The sequence below is a fragment of the Notechis scutatus genome, chromosome 3 (genome assembly GCF_049901735.1).
Source record: "Notechis scutatus isolate UNSWTSFEM ecotype Mainland chromosome 3, rNotScu1.2, whole genome shotgun sequence".
Lineage (NCBI taxonomy): Eukaryota > Metazoa > Chordata > Lepidosauria > Squamata > Elapidae > Notechis > Notechis scutatus.
The window spans coordinates 75,398,169-75,414,735 of NC_142011.1; the positions used below are offsets into that span (position 1 = coordinate 75,398,169).

General features: G+C 37.7%; 2 protein-coding genes across 5 annotated transcripts in view; both read right to left on the reverse strand.

The window, feature by feature from the left end:
• Nucleotides 1-16,567, reverse strand: part of USP33 (ubiquitin specific peptidase 33) — a 43,024-nt gene that overhangs the window by 16,326 nt on the left and 10,131 nt on the right. For all 4 annotated transcript variants that reach the window (XM_087960499.1, XM_026679320.2, XM_087960498.1 and 1 more), the window contains exons 2-10: nt 10,846-10,967; nt 10,373-10,426; nt 8,279-8,341; nt 6,667-6,819; nt 5,590-5,692; nt 5,171-5,240; nt 3,512-3,625; nt 2,753-2,831; nt 1,512-1,914 (exon numbers count right to left, since the gene is read on the reverse strand). In XM_087960499.1, the coding sequence (XP_087816625.1) occupies nt 1,512-1,914; nt 2,753-2,831; nt 3,512-3,625; nt 5,171-5,240; nt 5,590-5,692; nt 6,667-6,819; nt 8,279-8,341; nt 10,373-10,426; nt 10,846-10,967 (1,161 nt within the window). The remainder of the gene's footprint in view (nt 1-1,511; nt 1,915-2,752; nt 2,832-3,511; nt 3,626-5,170; nt 5,241-5,589; nt 5,693-6,666; nt 6,820-8,278; nt 8,342-10,372; nt 10,427-10,845; nt 10,968-16,567) is intronic.
• Nucleotides 12,559-13,740, reverse strand: LOC113419749 (uncharacterized). The gene has a single exon (XM_087958983.1). It carries the CDS (start codon nt 13,738-13,740, stop codon nt 12,667-12,669), a length of 1,074 nt encoding a protein of 357 aa, XP_087815109.1. The 3' UTR covers nt 12,559-12,666.

Below are 16,567 nucleotides of genomic sequence, written 5' to 3' on the forward strand. Positions count from 1 at the left end.
TATCTATCTTATTTGATGTTGAAAAAGCTAACCAAGGCCCAACTAGTATTTGGAGATATTTAAAACAAAATCAGAAGAAAGCAATGGCAAACCAAAGAATATACACAGAAGCTGTCCATGTAATCACTAGGAATTTAACTTGACTCAGAAGTGGGTATACTTCATCTTAGAATACTAGCAGATAATCTCACTTGAATGTTAGCTTTGGAACAGGAGATAAATTTACAAATGTACAAAATTATTTCAATTAAATTCAATGTAATAAATCAGAAAATTATTTCAGCTCAATACAATGCAATAAATCAGAAAAGAATTTTTTTTAATGAACCTCACTAGAAGTTTGAAAACTCTGCAAAATAAAAGACTGTGATGTTGGAAAATAGCACTATATTTAAACAGTGCTTTGACAAACCTAGTAAAATGATGCAACTCCCAAAGGGCAAGCAAGATAAACAGAAGTTACAAGTCTAATGCTTAATCCCTAGATAAATTGTGAATGCTTGCCTTACTTTTATGTGGATTGGAAAAAGAGCTGGCAATTACACAAAATCTTAAAGCTGTTAATACAACAGAAGACAACTTCCCTTGAGTCAGGGGTCATTTCCCTGACTAGCTGTAGACTACAGACCAAATCTCTCAACTTTGGCAACTTTAAGATACGTGGACTTCAACTCCCAGAATTTTCATGCCAGTTGGGGAATTATACTAGTTGAAGCATCTTAAACTTTCCATTTTCCACTCTTCAAAAGGTATTCCAAACTGACTGAAAATAGCCTAAAGTGGTGGCTAACCTTTTTGGCACTGAGTGCCGAAATGGTAGCGCGTGCGCATGCGCCGGAAACCAGAAGAGCAGCTCCTGACACACACGCGCGGGAGTGCCGGAAACAGGAAGCTTAGCTTCCTGGTGTGTGCATGCTGGAACCTAGAAAAGCAACAGGTGACAGCTGGCGTGTCCAGAGAAATGGCTCTGTGTGCCATTTCCAGCACACGTGGCATAGGTTCGCCATCACAGGCCTAAATTCACACCCCAAACTTTGGCAGCAAACTGGCCAAATAAAAAACAGATTTGGATTGTTTGAGGAAGCTGGTAGGATTAAAAATGGAAATGATGGAAACTTTTCATTTCCACTATTTTTTAATAAAATAAAAATGGGTTCTGCTATGAAAAGTATGTGCATGTGCATTTGCATGCATACATGTATGCATATGTTAAGAGTACGGCACAGTAGTAGTCAACATATTTTAAAGTAGAAAGGATGCTGCATAAGCTTGGAAAACACATAACAGAGAAAGCAAATCTTAGGCAAGTTCATGAAATAGAAATTTATGTTGTTCTTTTGAACATTCCCTAACCTCTACCTGAGATTGTCCCCCAAGCCTCAAGAGTACACATAACAGAAGACAAAGGAAATTAGGAATTAGTTCCATCAGCATGACATCACTATGTAACCCAAGCTAATGTTATGCATGTATGCCTTTTAATCACTTTCAAATAATATTCATATAATCACCTGAATATCTGCTGTGTATTTGTACCTTCACTGTTTCCTGATTATTCAAAAGTTCAACTGTTTCACGGAAACTGTTTATATCTTTTTCTGTGTCGTCCATAGAATTTGTTCTATTCATTTTGGTACACAAGGATCTCTCTTTTCTATAATCTTTAGATGTATTTTCATCCTCCTCAATTAACATTGCATTTTCTGCCGGGTCATCGGTCACAGGTTTTGACCAAGGATCATTTTCTAACTTATCATTGTTAACACATGACTGAAAATCTGCATTTGATTGGCATTTTTCTTCTTCCATTCTCTCTTCAACATTTGTTGTGTTACTATCCTCTACTGTAATAACAGTTTCTTTTAACTCTTCATGAAGCAAATCCATTAAACAACGTAGAAATTCCTGGGCATCCTAAAATTTAAAACAGGTAAGTACATGGTTTAAATTACACATCTAATGTGATAGATTTAAAAATGCTAATTAGTTAAGAGTAAATATATATGAAGCATGATATAGGTGTAACATACTGTACTGCTTTTAGTTACTTCCATTTTATAATGTGTTCTGTAAAAGTATAGCGTTGGATTTAGAGGAGAATGCAGGGAAGAGATGGAATGGGATTTCTTTCTGTAGCTCCTCTTGTTCATAGAATCTCCCTGGAATGTCTATTTTCTAGATAGCTTGCACTATTGCATGAAAGCATCAGACAGAACAATGTCTGACTTTTTTCTCCTGGCTGATTTTTTTTTAGCTTTCGTTCCTCATGTCAGAGCCCATTTTATACAAAAGGGCCCTTGGCCATCAGAAGATGGGGAAAAAGAAAAGCCACATCCCCAAAGCCTATTTCCTTTATGCTAGGTCTATCACTATAATAAAATCTAAATGTTATATTAATAGGCATTTTGAAGACTGAAATGAATGTCATTTAATTTTTTTTTAATTATAGTTCTAGATCTCTTCCTAGTATTCCCTGCATAGAAAAGAATTAAGCTTTCTATTGTAAGGTGTTTATATTACATCATAGTGTAGGTATAAAGTCTGAATTAATCAACTTAATTGAATAAAGGAGAAATACACAAAAAAGTCCAGCAGTTTGCCAGAAACAACCATTCTTTCTGTTTCACTATATTATAACTACTCCGAGTATCTTTTTTGTGCATATATATTTTACTTGTGTTTTTATTTCTTTGAATCTTGCAACTGTTTAGCAACAATAATTTTTAGTGGTGTAAAAATAGAAAAGGCTTACTTGTTGTGAATAGCCTCGAAATGTTGGATTAACTGCTTTAATTCCTTGAAACAAATTTGTGGGGACCACAGCTCCAGGCCTGAAACAAAAAACATTTAATTTTGTTTACACGTTCTCAAACTGAATGGAGTACATCAGTGCAACAATGTTCAGTTTAGCAAATCAGGAATATTAAAGCTAGGAAATTCTTAATTTTACTGTCTTAATATATCAAAATCATACATAATCTAACAGGATTTATTTCTATGTAAATATATACAGAATCTACTCTAAGGATGGATATGGTTCCTCTGGTGAGTAGTCAGAACTAGATGCTGCTTTTTGCTTAAAATGCTATTTATTAAATCAAAGTGTTTATTATGGTTAAACCTAAGAAAAGGAGTAGGCAGCTATAGTAATAACTGCATAATTACAAACCAGAATTCTAGTTCATGTACTATTAACAAGCATTCCCTAATGGCGTGTTCCCTTCTACCGTATAGAATTGTGAAGTGGAAGGTTATTTTCCACATGTGGAAATCTTCCCCCACCCCATCTCTGATATACTCAGGTTGTTTCAAATGACACTCCAACCCTCCAGATTAGATGTTGGTGGTACATCATGGAATTTGAGGAATAAAATAGACAAAATCCATTGTATGAACAGAAATATGTAAGATTGTATGTAGTCCATTATTTGGAATGCATCTCATCTAAAACAATATTATATATCAGATTAATTTATGAAAACAAATTATCACAATGAAAGTAATACCATACCTGCTTTTATGCCAAAGTTCTGTTATAAGTTTGTAATAACTTCTGCAAATGGCTGGTTTTTTATCGGTCCGAGCTAAACTCCCACAGTCAAGGAAAAACTGTGTCAATGGGGGGCTGATAAGAAAAAAAAACAAGCACAAACTAATACTTTGAAGGAATGTTACATATATCCATGTTTTTTTTAAGTCTATGAATTCTTTACAATTAAAAAAAGCATTAAATATTCAATGTAGTCAATAATATTGCTGAATCCTCCCACATTTTTTCAGCACGCTCAGAGTAAATCTTGTATGTCATAATCGATTACAAAATAACCATTTCAACAGTCAATACTTAAGCAAATATCAGTTGGATCATATATATAAATTGTTATTGGAATGTGATTCAGGAACTAAACAAGTCAAAGACTGCGGAATTAAAGAGATGGATAATTTAAGCAGGATAACTGATGTGTAATATATGGGAATATCAAAAGAAGGTAAATATTAAATTTACTCTGAATATTGCAGAATATTAGAATAAATTTGTTTTTAGTAGTATAATAATTCAACCCTGGCTGCTAAAATGAATAATTCATATTTTAAAAAGTATTGCACAATCAGGTTGGATCATTCTTCCAACATCTGATGCAACTTTACAAAGATGTATTTTAAAATATACTTTCCTTTTTTACCAGTTGTTTTTCTATTAAGCCTTATATTCTCACAATGTATATTCAGTTGGCTATATATATATATATAATAATCACTGCTAGACTACTGTACAATTTCTACTAGAAATTATATTCAATCCCTTCACCAGCTAACTGGTAGATTAAGTTTTGGGAATATGCATTAATGTCCAAAAAAATAATATCTAAAAAGTTTAATAACTTAAATTTGGAAATAATTCATGGATTATAACTCTTCACATGGTCTTCCGCCATATTTAAAGTTGGTTTTTTCCCAATGTAAGATTTTAAAACACTAGACTTTAACATTTACTGCTTCAGATTAGTTCCAAATTCTTGTTTATTATTTTGACTTTATCTTTTCAACGACCAATTTCTGAAATGATTCTAGTATAAAATGTTCAAATGTTAAACTATTGTATGATTCTGTTTGTTCCATTCAAATATGACTTGTAATTTTTTTAAAATTTTTAAATGCAAATTCTTTGTGCAATTTGTAGTTTGTGAATCTTATTTACTTTTTCTCCAATTTCCCTTTTTTTCTGTCTTCACTCCTGTTTCTCTAAAAAATAAGTAACAATCAACCTTACAGAATTGGCATCTGAAATATACTGGATTAATGAAATCAGTATAGTTCATTATTGAACATCTGCTGAGGCAGAACTTTAGTATTATATCAAAATAAATTTCAGATTCTTTTATTTATCCAAGGAGAAAATTATATCCAAATTTCCATGGAGAAAATTCTTTCCAAAAATTTTGTTTCCTGTTTATGGAACTCTTCAGAAACTGGAAAATGTATAGCTAGGAGCTTTTAATATAGATTAAAATTTATTTATTCATTTATTAAATGTATATGCTTCCAATCTCATCAATAAGGAATTCTCTTACATGGCTAATTATTTATTTTTTATCTTTTCCCCAGAAATTATTGAAATTTCTGGCTAAAGTAAAGGAAAACGCAAACAGTTTTATATTCCTTTTTTTACCAGTTTGAAAGTGCTTGTAAAGCTGCATTCATGTAACAGGTGTTTCCAATATTTCTCAAGCCTGTCAAACCTGCAAGCCAATGAAAAAAAGTTATAGTGTGTACAGGATATAAATAAGCCTTCATTCTGTAGAAATTTAGAAGCAGCTTTTTGTAGTATTTAAAAAATTTCTGAGTACCTTTACCCTGAAAACAATGTTACTATATTGCTATCATACAGAAATCTGCAAATATGACAATGTGTGACATTCACCATCCAACTGCATTCCCATTTTTAGGTTAAGTTCCAATAAGTAAAAAAATGTTCACCCATGAGAAACCAAGCACATCCTAGCAAAAGAACAGTTTTAGCCTTAAAAATTAATCAATTGCAATTATCATATTAATAATTTATTCATGTGAATTACACTACTTTATTACCTCTAGCCTTTAATTCATCTTCTTCGTCAATTTGTACATCTAGGTCATCAAATGTTGCAATTAAAGGAATTTTCAGTGTAGGGATGCTGGGTAACTTAATATCCTTAATGGAAGATTTAAAAAAAGCAAAATTCTAAGCAGCATTCTTCATGAAGATTATGACTTTATTTTATTTTTATTTTTTTCTAATGAGCCTATGAAATTATTTGTATCAATTTCCAATATATGTTTTCTTCCCGTACAAAGCCAAAAGTCTACTGATATATACATATCATAATATTTCATTATTGAATAATGTAACTCAGTTAAAAAAACCTCTCCTATAGGAACATAAATCTGCCACAACATACTGTCTGGCAATAGAAATGGTTTCATCTGCTTTACAGAATACCTGCATATTACAAATTAATGACACAATAACTTTGATATAACAATAGCTTTGATATAGCTTTGGGATATTTTATAGTTCTGTCATCAGACGGCTCATAGTGTAAACAACTATTGTGCGCATAAATAGTCTATTCAGTCTATTCACAAAAGAACTGAGATGTGTATGCTACAAAAATGCAGTAAAATATTTTATTACTTTTAAGCATATTTCTACATATATATATCTAAATGAGATATTTCTCTCTTGTCAATCTGCAGGTAACTTAGTATTTAATATTTAAAGAATTAATGTAAATAAAAATTAATTTAATTTTTTAATACTCGCCAACAAAATCCTTGGCAAGGGGCTGTTTGTTCAAATCCACAACACAAATATGACATACAAAAATAAATATATTACAGTCTCATCTATAAATACTGATATACATTTTGGTTTTCAAGGAAATCACTTAGGATTACAAAAACAGTTATATTTTGTTCATGTTTATATTGTAATATTTTTAAGTACAATTCTTTTATAAAGGCATACATTTCTCATATTAAAGCTTCTTTTAAAATATTTTTCTTCATGCTATCAGACAGAGGAATAAATTTTCCCCTTTTTAGTTACAACATTACAAATACCAACAGGAACAGCAAGAAATGCTATCTCTCTATAAAATCCTAGTAGAATGTATGCCAGATTACCTGTATGATATGCTCTGGACCAGGGGAAGATAACCGTACATTTTGTAAGGAAGAATGAGTTCTTAGCTTTCTATCCAGAAATACTTCTTTGCTGCATGCATAACACCAGACACGAAGTGTTGTAAGATTAACTGTTAAACAGTGCTTTGTTTCCTAGAAAACAAAATATTACTAAATTATATATTATAATCAATATGAAGATTAAGTGCAACACACACACACACACACTGTACATACACTGTACACACATTCATGCATAGTCTAAATCAATCCACTTCAGCTTGAACATCTCTTTATTGATCATTATAGACTCTAATTGTCCGTACAATGGTACAAAGCTGTTTGGTATACATTTTTTTTAACTTCCCAATCTAGAGTCTAAGAGAGAATGAGTGATCGTGAATTAGCCAATTTGCTTAAGAGACAACTAAAATCTGGGATTCCCTGTTTCTAGTATAGCATCTCACATATTGACTCATACATTTACCCACCCATCAACTGATAATTTGTACTTTATAGTCTTTAGCAATCATGCACAAGGAAGATGAAGGAGATGGTTAAGTCCACATGCACTAAAAGGTCAACAGTTTCAAGGTAATGCCATACTAAACAGAATAAAAGCAGCAAATCTCCTGACCCTGTACAATTATTAGTATACTTCCCATGGAACAGTGCATTTCTTGTCCAGTTTAGTGTTATTTAGAGCGTGTTTCCCTTGCTTCAAGACTCTTAAGGACTGCAAAAGAATGCAGTTTGACTGGTTTGGAATTGAAATGGTGTTTTGTAATCATTTTTCTTCCAATATCAAGTTTCTACATAAAGCCCCCTTTAGCAGAAATATTTTGGGAATTACAAGTTCAATCATAACATGTTGTAATTTTCACAAAAATTTATCAAACAAAAGCATTTTACTTCATTGCATACTGTAAACACTAGTAGCTATTTACTTAAGTTATCAAATTACTAACAAAAGCATCAAAATATTGGCAAACAATACACAAGACAAATAGTTTAATGCTTAAAAGCAGCTTACAAAGATTATTTTACCTGTTCCAAATATATATTATTCACACACAATTGTTCAAAATAAACACTATTATCAGTATCAATTTATATGACTATGGAATTAACTAACCTTTCTTGAACAGTTAAGTAATTCAGAATTTTAACTTGCCTTCATTTCCTTAGTTGGTTAATATTTTAATATGTTTTATATGCTTGTTTTCATTTTTTTGGTCACTGAATTCCTCTCAGAAAAACAGGATATAGATATACTGAATAAATTATACATGAAATTGAATTATTCTGGGATTCTGACATAAAGCTATTCAAATTTATGTTAATCATGCATATTAATAAATTATTATTAGAGAAATGTAGCAGGACAGAATGTCATATGTGAGCACACAGCACCAAGAAAATTTGAACTGTGAAGACTGTGTAAACCAGGGGTGTCCAACCTTGGCAACTTTAAGACTTGTGGACTTCAACTCCCAGAATTCCTCAGCCAGCTGGGCTGGCTGAGGAATTCTGGGAGTTGAAGTCCACAAGTCTTAAAGTTGCCAAGGTTGGACACCCTGGTGTAAACTGTCAAAAGAATATGCAAACATACCTCTGAATGTATGGTGCTATGATCTATATGGGACTCCCCACAACCAACATAGGAGCATCTATTCTGTTAAAGCAAACAAAGTAAACATTAACAAGATGCAATCCACTACAATAATAAACAATTAAACCCACTGCTTCTTAGAAAAATTGAGCAGTTTGCTTTCTTAGCAAACAGCTACTAGAATCACCTTAAAAATAGAACAATGACAGTGCCAAAGAAAGCCTCTGAAGAGGCATGATGAATAGGATTGTTGGAAAAGATTTATGGAATGGACCAAAATGGTCATACTTAATATTAACAAATCTGTTATGCAACCTTTTGGAGACCATTTTAATTAATTAACAGCAAAGCATTTTCTATTTAGGCTTGCCTAAATAATTAACCATCCTAACACTATTAAAAGTACAAAACCAGAAGTGAAATGATATTCCCTTTAACCACTATATAAAGGAACTTATATTCTGCTAAAAGGATTTGTACTTATTTTAGAAGCTGAATTAAAAATGTAAAACCTACAAATTAATTTTTTCCTTTGTAATAAACAATCCAAATGTTTATTTTATTGTTAGGTCACACTTATGACCATGTGGTTCACTTCTTTGCATCTTTTTCTCCCGTTTCCTGCATTTTAGTTTTCTGTTTTTTTCTTTTCCTTTTCTACTTATTTTATATTACTTTTTAATCTTTTTAAAAGCATTTTAATAAAGTTATATATTAAAAAGGATAGCATATGCAGTTAATCCTTTAGAGCTATTATTTTTTCAATGATCACTTAAATCATATAAGATGCATATTTATTATAAATTCAACTTCTAAAGCAACCTAAACAGCAATTATTCTTTTATGGCCAAACTTTAGCGGTAACCCTATAGTACTTAACCAAAATATATATCATTAAAAAAAATTCCTAATACTATATAATGAACTTTAACATCTATCAATGCTTTTCGACTGCAATTCATTATCTGACTAAAGATAAATGACTATGATAACATAGAATGTCTATGTTTATAAACACGAATATTGTATCTCCCTAGAAAGCTGTTATGCAACTGAATAGCTAACAAAAACATAAAGAATGAAATACATCAATTTATTTGAATTGATACAAATTCTTACAGTAATGTTGAATTATTATAAAGCAGTTTATATGTATGTTACACTAAATTCTTCTGATTAACACAATTGAGTTAAAATATAAAGTGACTTTTCAGTAAAAATACACAGGCATATGTTAAAAATGTTTTTCATATGCCATTCCATTTATGTAGGGAACTATTTTTTCAACAAAAGAGACTTTACAAAAATATATGGCTTTGTTAAATCATCTTAAAAATATTCTCTGGAACAACATAATAGAAACTTAACATATATTTTACCCTACATTTCCAATAAAAATGGAATGTTGACCTGTAAGTTTCAGATGAAATTAAAATCTACTGTGGTTTGACCGTTAGAGCACTAGATTTGATTGCCAACTTTGCAAATGCTAAGCAGAGCTCAAAAATGGATCTGAAATGTAGCCTTCATTAAGGAAACAATACATAATTTGCATACAATCACACCACCCAGAAATTTCAAGTAATCTTAGTTCTGACTAGAGATCAATAAAAGTCATACATGAATAAATGATTGCAGAGTTAATGCCTGGCAAAGTTGCACTTTCAGAAAGAGAAATTCTTAGTTATTGCATATTATATACAGGTAGTCCTTGACTTAAGACCACAATTGAGCCAAAAATTTACGTTGTTAAGTGAGACATTTGTTAAGTGAGTTTTGCCCTATTTTATGACCTTTCTTGCCACAGTTGTTAAGTGAATCATTTCAGTTGATAAGTTAGTAACAAGGTTGTTAAGTGAATTTGGCTTCCCCATTGATTTTGCTTATCAAAAGACTGCAAAAGGTGATCACATGACCTTAGGACATAGCAAAGGTCATAAGTATGAATCAGTTGGCAAGAATCTGAACTTTGATCATGTGATCATGGGGCTGCTACAAATGTCGCAAGTATGAAAAACAGTTATAAGTCACTTTGAACAGTCACTAAATGAACTGTTGCAAACTGAGGACTACCTGTACGTTAATTCTGCTTACCTCTAAGCATGCCCACAGATTTGGTCCTTTTACTTTGCAGTCTTGACAACTCCCCTATTAAAAACAAGGAATCAGGCAGTTAGTTAATAAAATTAGCTCATATGGAACAAAGAAGAAAAACTCTATTGTTATTACTAGAAATACTAAATATTTATTACATAACAACTTAAGAAAACTATTATTTTAAAGTAGATGCTTATTTTGATTTTTCAACTAGTGGCATATAAAAACTATGTTACTAAAATATGACATTCAAAATATTTTCTTAATGTATATTATTACATCTAGGCAATAAATACATAATATCTACACTCTCCACTTAATAAATTAAGTAAAACTTAATGACTTCTTAAACATTAATTTAATAACACTTTAACAATTAACATACATTGACTTTAGTTAAATGACAAGATGAGAATTTAAGAATGAAGCAAAGATGAATACAACAAAAAGATTACTAAACTGAAACTCACATGAGATTTGTGTATCAAATCTTCTTTGGTTATCTCACCAACAGATTCCAAATGTGAGCAATCATTGTTTTGCTGTGGCATTTTAACAGCAGTCACGTTCAAGTATTTATAAACAATAATATCTATATATTGAGAACAAAACACTATTATAGTATTATGAAATGTAATTGGTACAACAAATACAATATGCAGCAAAGTTTATTAAAAATGAAAACAGATTATATACTTTTATATCATTTATATTAACATTATGGAATGGATATAAAATAACGCAAAAAAAGAATGGACAATATGAAGATTAGAGCTGTGAAAAGCACTGAAACATGTTAGCACAAATCATCATTCCTCCAAATATAACTGCTTTATAGGCTGTCATCAGCCATATGTGCCTAGAGATACTAGTAAAATATTTTTGTGTATGTACATGGAAATCACTTTCAAAGCAGTTGTGTCAGTCTTTCAAAGGATATGGCCACTGTATTGCTTTCAGGAGTGCCAACAAGCTTTGCAAAAATCTGCTTTCAAATACTATTTATGTAAGAAATGTTTTCATACATAATTAAATCAAAAACATAATTAAATCAAAAACATCATCAAAAAAGCACAACAAAGAATGTTCTTTCTGCGCCAACGCAGAAAGCTCAAACTGCCCAAGGAGCTGCTGATCCAGTTCTACAGAGGAATTATTGAGTCTATCATCTGCATCTCTATAACTGTCTGGTTTGGTCCTGCAACCCAACAGGACAGACACAGACTTCAGAGGATAATTAGGACTGCAGAAAAAACAATTACTACCCACCTGCCTTCAACTGAGGACCTGTATACTGCACGAGTCAAAAAGAGGGCTGTGAAAATATTTACAGACCCCTCACATCCCAGACATAAACTGTTTCAACTCCTTCCCTCAAAACGACACTATAGAGCACTGCACACCAGAACAACTAGACACAAGAACAGTTTTTTTCCTGAAAGCCATTACTCTGCTAAACAAATAATTCCCTCAACACTGTTCAACTATTTACAAAGTGGGCGTTGGTACTTACCTGACACGCCCTTTCTCGTCGAGCTGCGTAGAGCATCCAGAGTGGGAGGTGCTCCAGTCTTCACTCTTACAGGCTGAGCTATAATTGAGGAACGCTCCTCCTCCTCCACGTGACTCCTCCGTAGCGTTCCCCAGTTTTACGAAGACGAGATGACAACAACTATCCTCTCATCTTAACTATTATACAAGTCTCAACTATAAACTATGGACATCATTGGCCGAAACAGGATTCCCCACTAGACGGACCAATTAGGGTGGGGCTGGATGCTCTACGCAGCTCGACGAGAAAGGGCGTGTCAGGTAAGTACCAACGCCCATTCTCCATAGAGCTGCTGCGAGCATCCAGAGTGGGACATACCAAAGCATGGCCTGTCCTACGGGAGGGACTCCGTCTGGTCCGGAATCTCCTCTGGTTCTCTCGCCACCTGTTGAAGGACTTGCCTGCCAAAGGATGCTTCTGCTGAAGCGTAAACATCGATCTTATAGTGGCATATAAAGGGAGACGGAGACGCCCAGGTGGCCGCTCGACAGATATCCTGAATCGATGCCTGAGTAGCCCAGGCTGCTGAAGTAGCTGCACTCCTTGTAGAGTGAGCGGTTATCCCACTAGGAACAGGAAGGGCCTGAGACAAATAGGCCTTGGATATGGTAGCTCTAATCCAATGGCCAACAGTAGACGGGGATACTTTGCAACCCAGTGTCTTTGGCTGAAATGACAGGAACAAAGATTCTGACTTCCTGATAGACTGTGTGCGATAGATGTAGATACGAAGTGCCCTTCAGACATCGAGAGTGTGCCACTGCCTTTCCCTTTCTCGAGAAGGTCTGGGACAAAAATTAGGAAGAACCAGTTCCTGTGATCTGTGAAAAGCCGAGTTGATCTTAGGCATAAAGGAGGGGTCTGGCCGTAGAACCACCCGATCAGTGTGGAAAACACATAGATCCTTTCTAATGGATAGAGCTGCTATTTCAGATATCCGTCGAGCAGATGTTACTGCTACAAGAAACACCACTTTCAACGTGAGAAACTGAAGTGGCGCCTCCCTGAGAGGCTCAAAGGGAGGTTTAGTCAGCGCCATAAGAACCTTATTAAGATCCCAAGTTGGGTATCTGTGAATTACTGGAGGGTGCAGATTGGAGGCACCTCTAAGGAATGCTCGGATGCGAGGGTGGTGTGAAAGCGAGCCAGAAGAGCTGCCAGAGACCACAGTTGATAGGGCTGCGACTTGCCTCCTCAGGGTATTGGGGGAGAGGCCCCTATCCAGCCCGTCTTGTAGGAAGGCCAGGATTTGTGCAATTGATGGGGAGAGTGGATTGATGGAGGACTTGTGGCACCACTTACAAAAGATGTTCCAGGTTGCGTTATAAATGCGGGTGGTCGAAGGCCGTCTTGCTGCCAGGATGGTATTGATGACCTGGGCCGACAGGCCCTCATTTCTTAGACGCTCCCGCTCAACCTCCAGACGGCTAACTGAAGCCACTGTGGATTTGGGTGCTGAAGAGGTCCCTGGGACAGCGAGACCCTGTCTGGCGGAATCCTCCACGGGGGGGCCACTGACAGATTGCGAAGATCTGCAAACCATGGTCTCCTGGGCCAATATGGGGCCACCAGGAGAACTTCCGCCCTCTCGAGGATCCCAATGACCTTGGGAATCAACGGGAGGGGGGGAAATGCGTATAGAAGCCCCGTGGGCCAGGGGCAACGCAGGGCATCGTGGTTCTCTGCCCCCTTGGTGGGGTATCGTGAGAAGAATCTCGGTGTCTGGGCGTTGAGCGGAGACGCGAACAGGTCCACCAGGGGTTGACTGTATATCGCTGATGCCTCCTTGAACAGGGAGGGGTGCAGGCGCCATTCTGACTGGTCCAGGGTGGCCCTGCTCAACCAGTCTGCTTGGACATTTGAGACCCCCGAGATATGTTCTGCCCTGATGGATAAGAGGTTGACCTCTGCCCACCGACAGAGCCGCTCGGCCTCCCTCATGAGGCGGATGGAATGAGTGCCCCCTTGACGGTTGATGTGGGCCTTGGTTGTAGTGTTGTCTGTCAGGACTAGTACGTGGCGCCTTCGCACTTGATGGAGGAAGGCGCGTAAGGCCAGGTATACTGCGTGAAGCTCCAGCCAGTTGATGCTGCAGCGTCGCTCGGTTGCTGACCAAGTTCCCTGAGCTGAAAGTGACTGCATGTGGGCCCCCCATTCGGATAGGCTGGCGTCTGTTGTGAGAGTGACCCTTTGGGGCTCCTTGAAAAGATGTCCCTTGTTGGTAGCGGGTCTGGTCCACCAGAGGAGGGAGGCGAGAACCCTTGGAGGAACCTTCACCACGACTCCTGAATTGCTCCTTCCGGAACGCTGATAAGGCAGGAGGAACCACTGGAGGGATCTGGAATGTAGGCGGGCCCAGGGAACAATAGATATGCATGAAACTAATTTGCCAAGTAATTTGGATAAGTCCAGCAATGAGGCCTTTCTTGCCCGTCTAATGACCCTGATCGATTTCTGGATACTGCTGAACCTTTCGGGGGAAAGGAAAGCACCGAGAGGGTGGTCTTAGTGTCCCTCTCGGCTTGATGTCGGGTGGGGGATATAGTATGAGGATGTCGTCAAGGTAACAGTGAATGCGGATAGGGAACTGTCTGAGGTGAGCCGCTAGAGCTGCCAACACCTTGGTGAAGGTCCTCGGAGCCTAGATTAGACCAAAGGGAAGGGCCACGTATTGAAAATGCTGGCCGTTGTAGCAAAATCTCAAATATTTGAAAAACGAAGGATGAATGGGGATGTGAAGGTATGCCTCAGAGAGGTCAATGGAGGTGAGCCAGTCTCCCTTCCTGGTGCCCTGCAAGATGGACTGAAGTGTATGCATTTTGAACTTATGAAGGACAATGTAGCGATTGAGCCTCTTCAAGTCTAAAATGGGCCTCCAACCCCCGGAGTGTTTAGGAACTAAGAAGAGGAGGGAGTAAAACCCCTCTCCTCGCTGCGAAGGTGGCACGGGCTGTATGGCCTTGATTTCAGAGAGGTGTTTGATAGCGGCTTCTATGAGAGCACGCTTAGTACGGTCTCTGGAAAGAGGAGAAACCATGAAGTGCTCCGGAGGGGGGGACCGAAACTGAAGGGAGAGGCCAAATTTTACAGTGTCCCTAACCCAGGAATCAGAAGTGGATGATTCCCACTGGTCGGCAAAATATTTGAGGCGACCGCTAATGGGATAAGTGGCTGAAGGCCTATCTGGGACGCCAGGACACTTTACTTCCTGCACCCTGGAAGGGCTTCCTGTAGCTGCCCCCCCTCCTGTTCCTGTCTCCCGTGTCGCCCCGGTCCTGATAGGCCGTCCGAAATGTCGGGGAGCTCTAATATCTGGGGGTGAATGGTGTCTGAAAGGAGGTACGAAAGGAGCCCCTCTGAAAGGACTGGGACCCTCTGGACTCTTGCCTGCGAAAAAGGGATGGGAGGAATTTCTTTTTATTCCGGCTCTCCATCAACAATGGTTCCAGGGCTGGGCCAAACAATTTGCCTCCCGAGATGGGAGCAGAGGCCAATTTAGCTTTATTCTTAATGTCGGCCTGCCAGTGTCTAAGCCAAAGCAGTCGTCGGGCAGTAACGTGCGAGGAGATAGCCCGAGAAGAAAATTTCACAGAGTGAAAAGTAGCGTCGGCCGCAAATTCCGCTGCGGCCGTGAGCTTGGCAATGTCCTGATGGGCCCTGGTGTTTGACGGGGGGACATGCTGTTTCAACTGTCTGAGCCATCTGATGGAAGATCGAGTGAAAAATGATGCGGCCGTGGCAGATCGAATGGCCCAAGCATCATATTGGTGCGCCCGCCGTAGCGCCATCTCTGCCTGCTTGTCCTCTGGCTTCAGCGCTTCCAGAGCGTCAGTGGGGTTAGAGGATGATGCTAGTCTCACTATGGGGTCGTCCACCTCGGGAGTGTTTAACATGACAGAGAATTCCGTATCGAGATTAAACAATCTCTTGTCCTGACTGGAAGGAGCGGGGGGGGTGGGGGGGCCGAAGAGGCCAATTGTCTCGCTACCAAGTCGGAGAAAATTGGTGGAGTAGGAATGACCTCGGTTTCTACGACCGGTTGTTTGAATATAGAATCTTCTGGCCCTCCCGGGGTCGCTGGAGATGGATCAGAGGGTGACTGGGAAGTCAGGCCCGAAATATTTTTTGCCTTAAATAGCAAGGACTTAAACAAATGAGGCTTAAACAGGCCTACAAAGACGGGTTGGTCAGGAGGTATGCCTTCGTCCTCTGACATCTCTCCTTCCATTGGGTCTACCTCGAAAAAGGGTTCGGAGTATTGTAGGGACCCCCCATCTGACCCTTCCTCTTCCCTGAAGGGTTCAAAGCCCATTTCCTCCTCTTCCTGTGCCTCCTCCCCTTCTGGGAAAGGGGGCTCCATTTGGGAAGGTACCTGACCGTGTTGTGATTCCGGCCTGAGGAGGGATCTTCCAGAAACAGATTCGACCTCGGGCGCCATCATTTGTGAACTTGGTCTGGATAGCTGTTGGATACCTTCCGCTATTCCTTGACGGATAGCCAGTTGCATCCATTCTCTAATACTGTCTGGAATGATGGTTGTGGATGGACCTTCTGGGCATAGGCCCGCAGCGGTTGGTGTGAATGTCGCTTCAGGTGCTCGAGTGGCCTGGCGACTCCGGGCGGGTGAACTGCACCTGGAA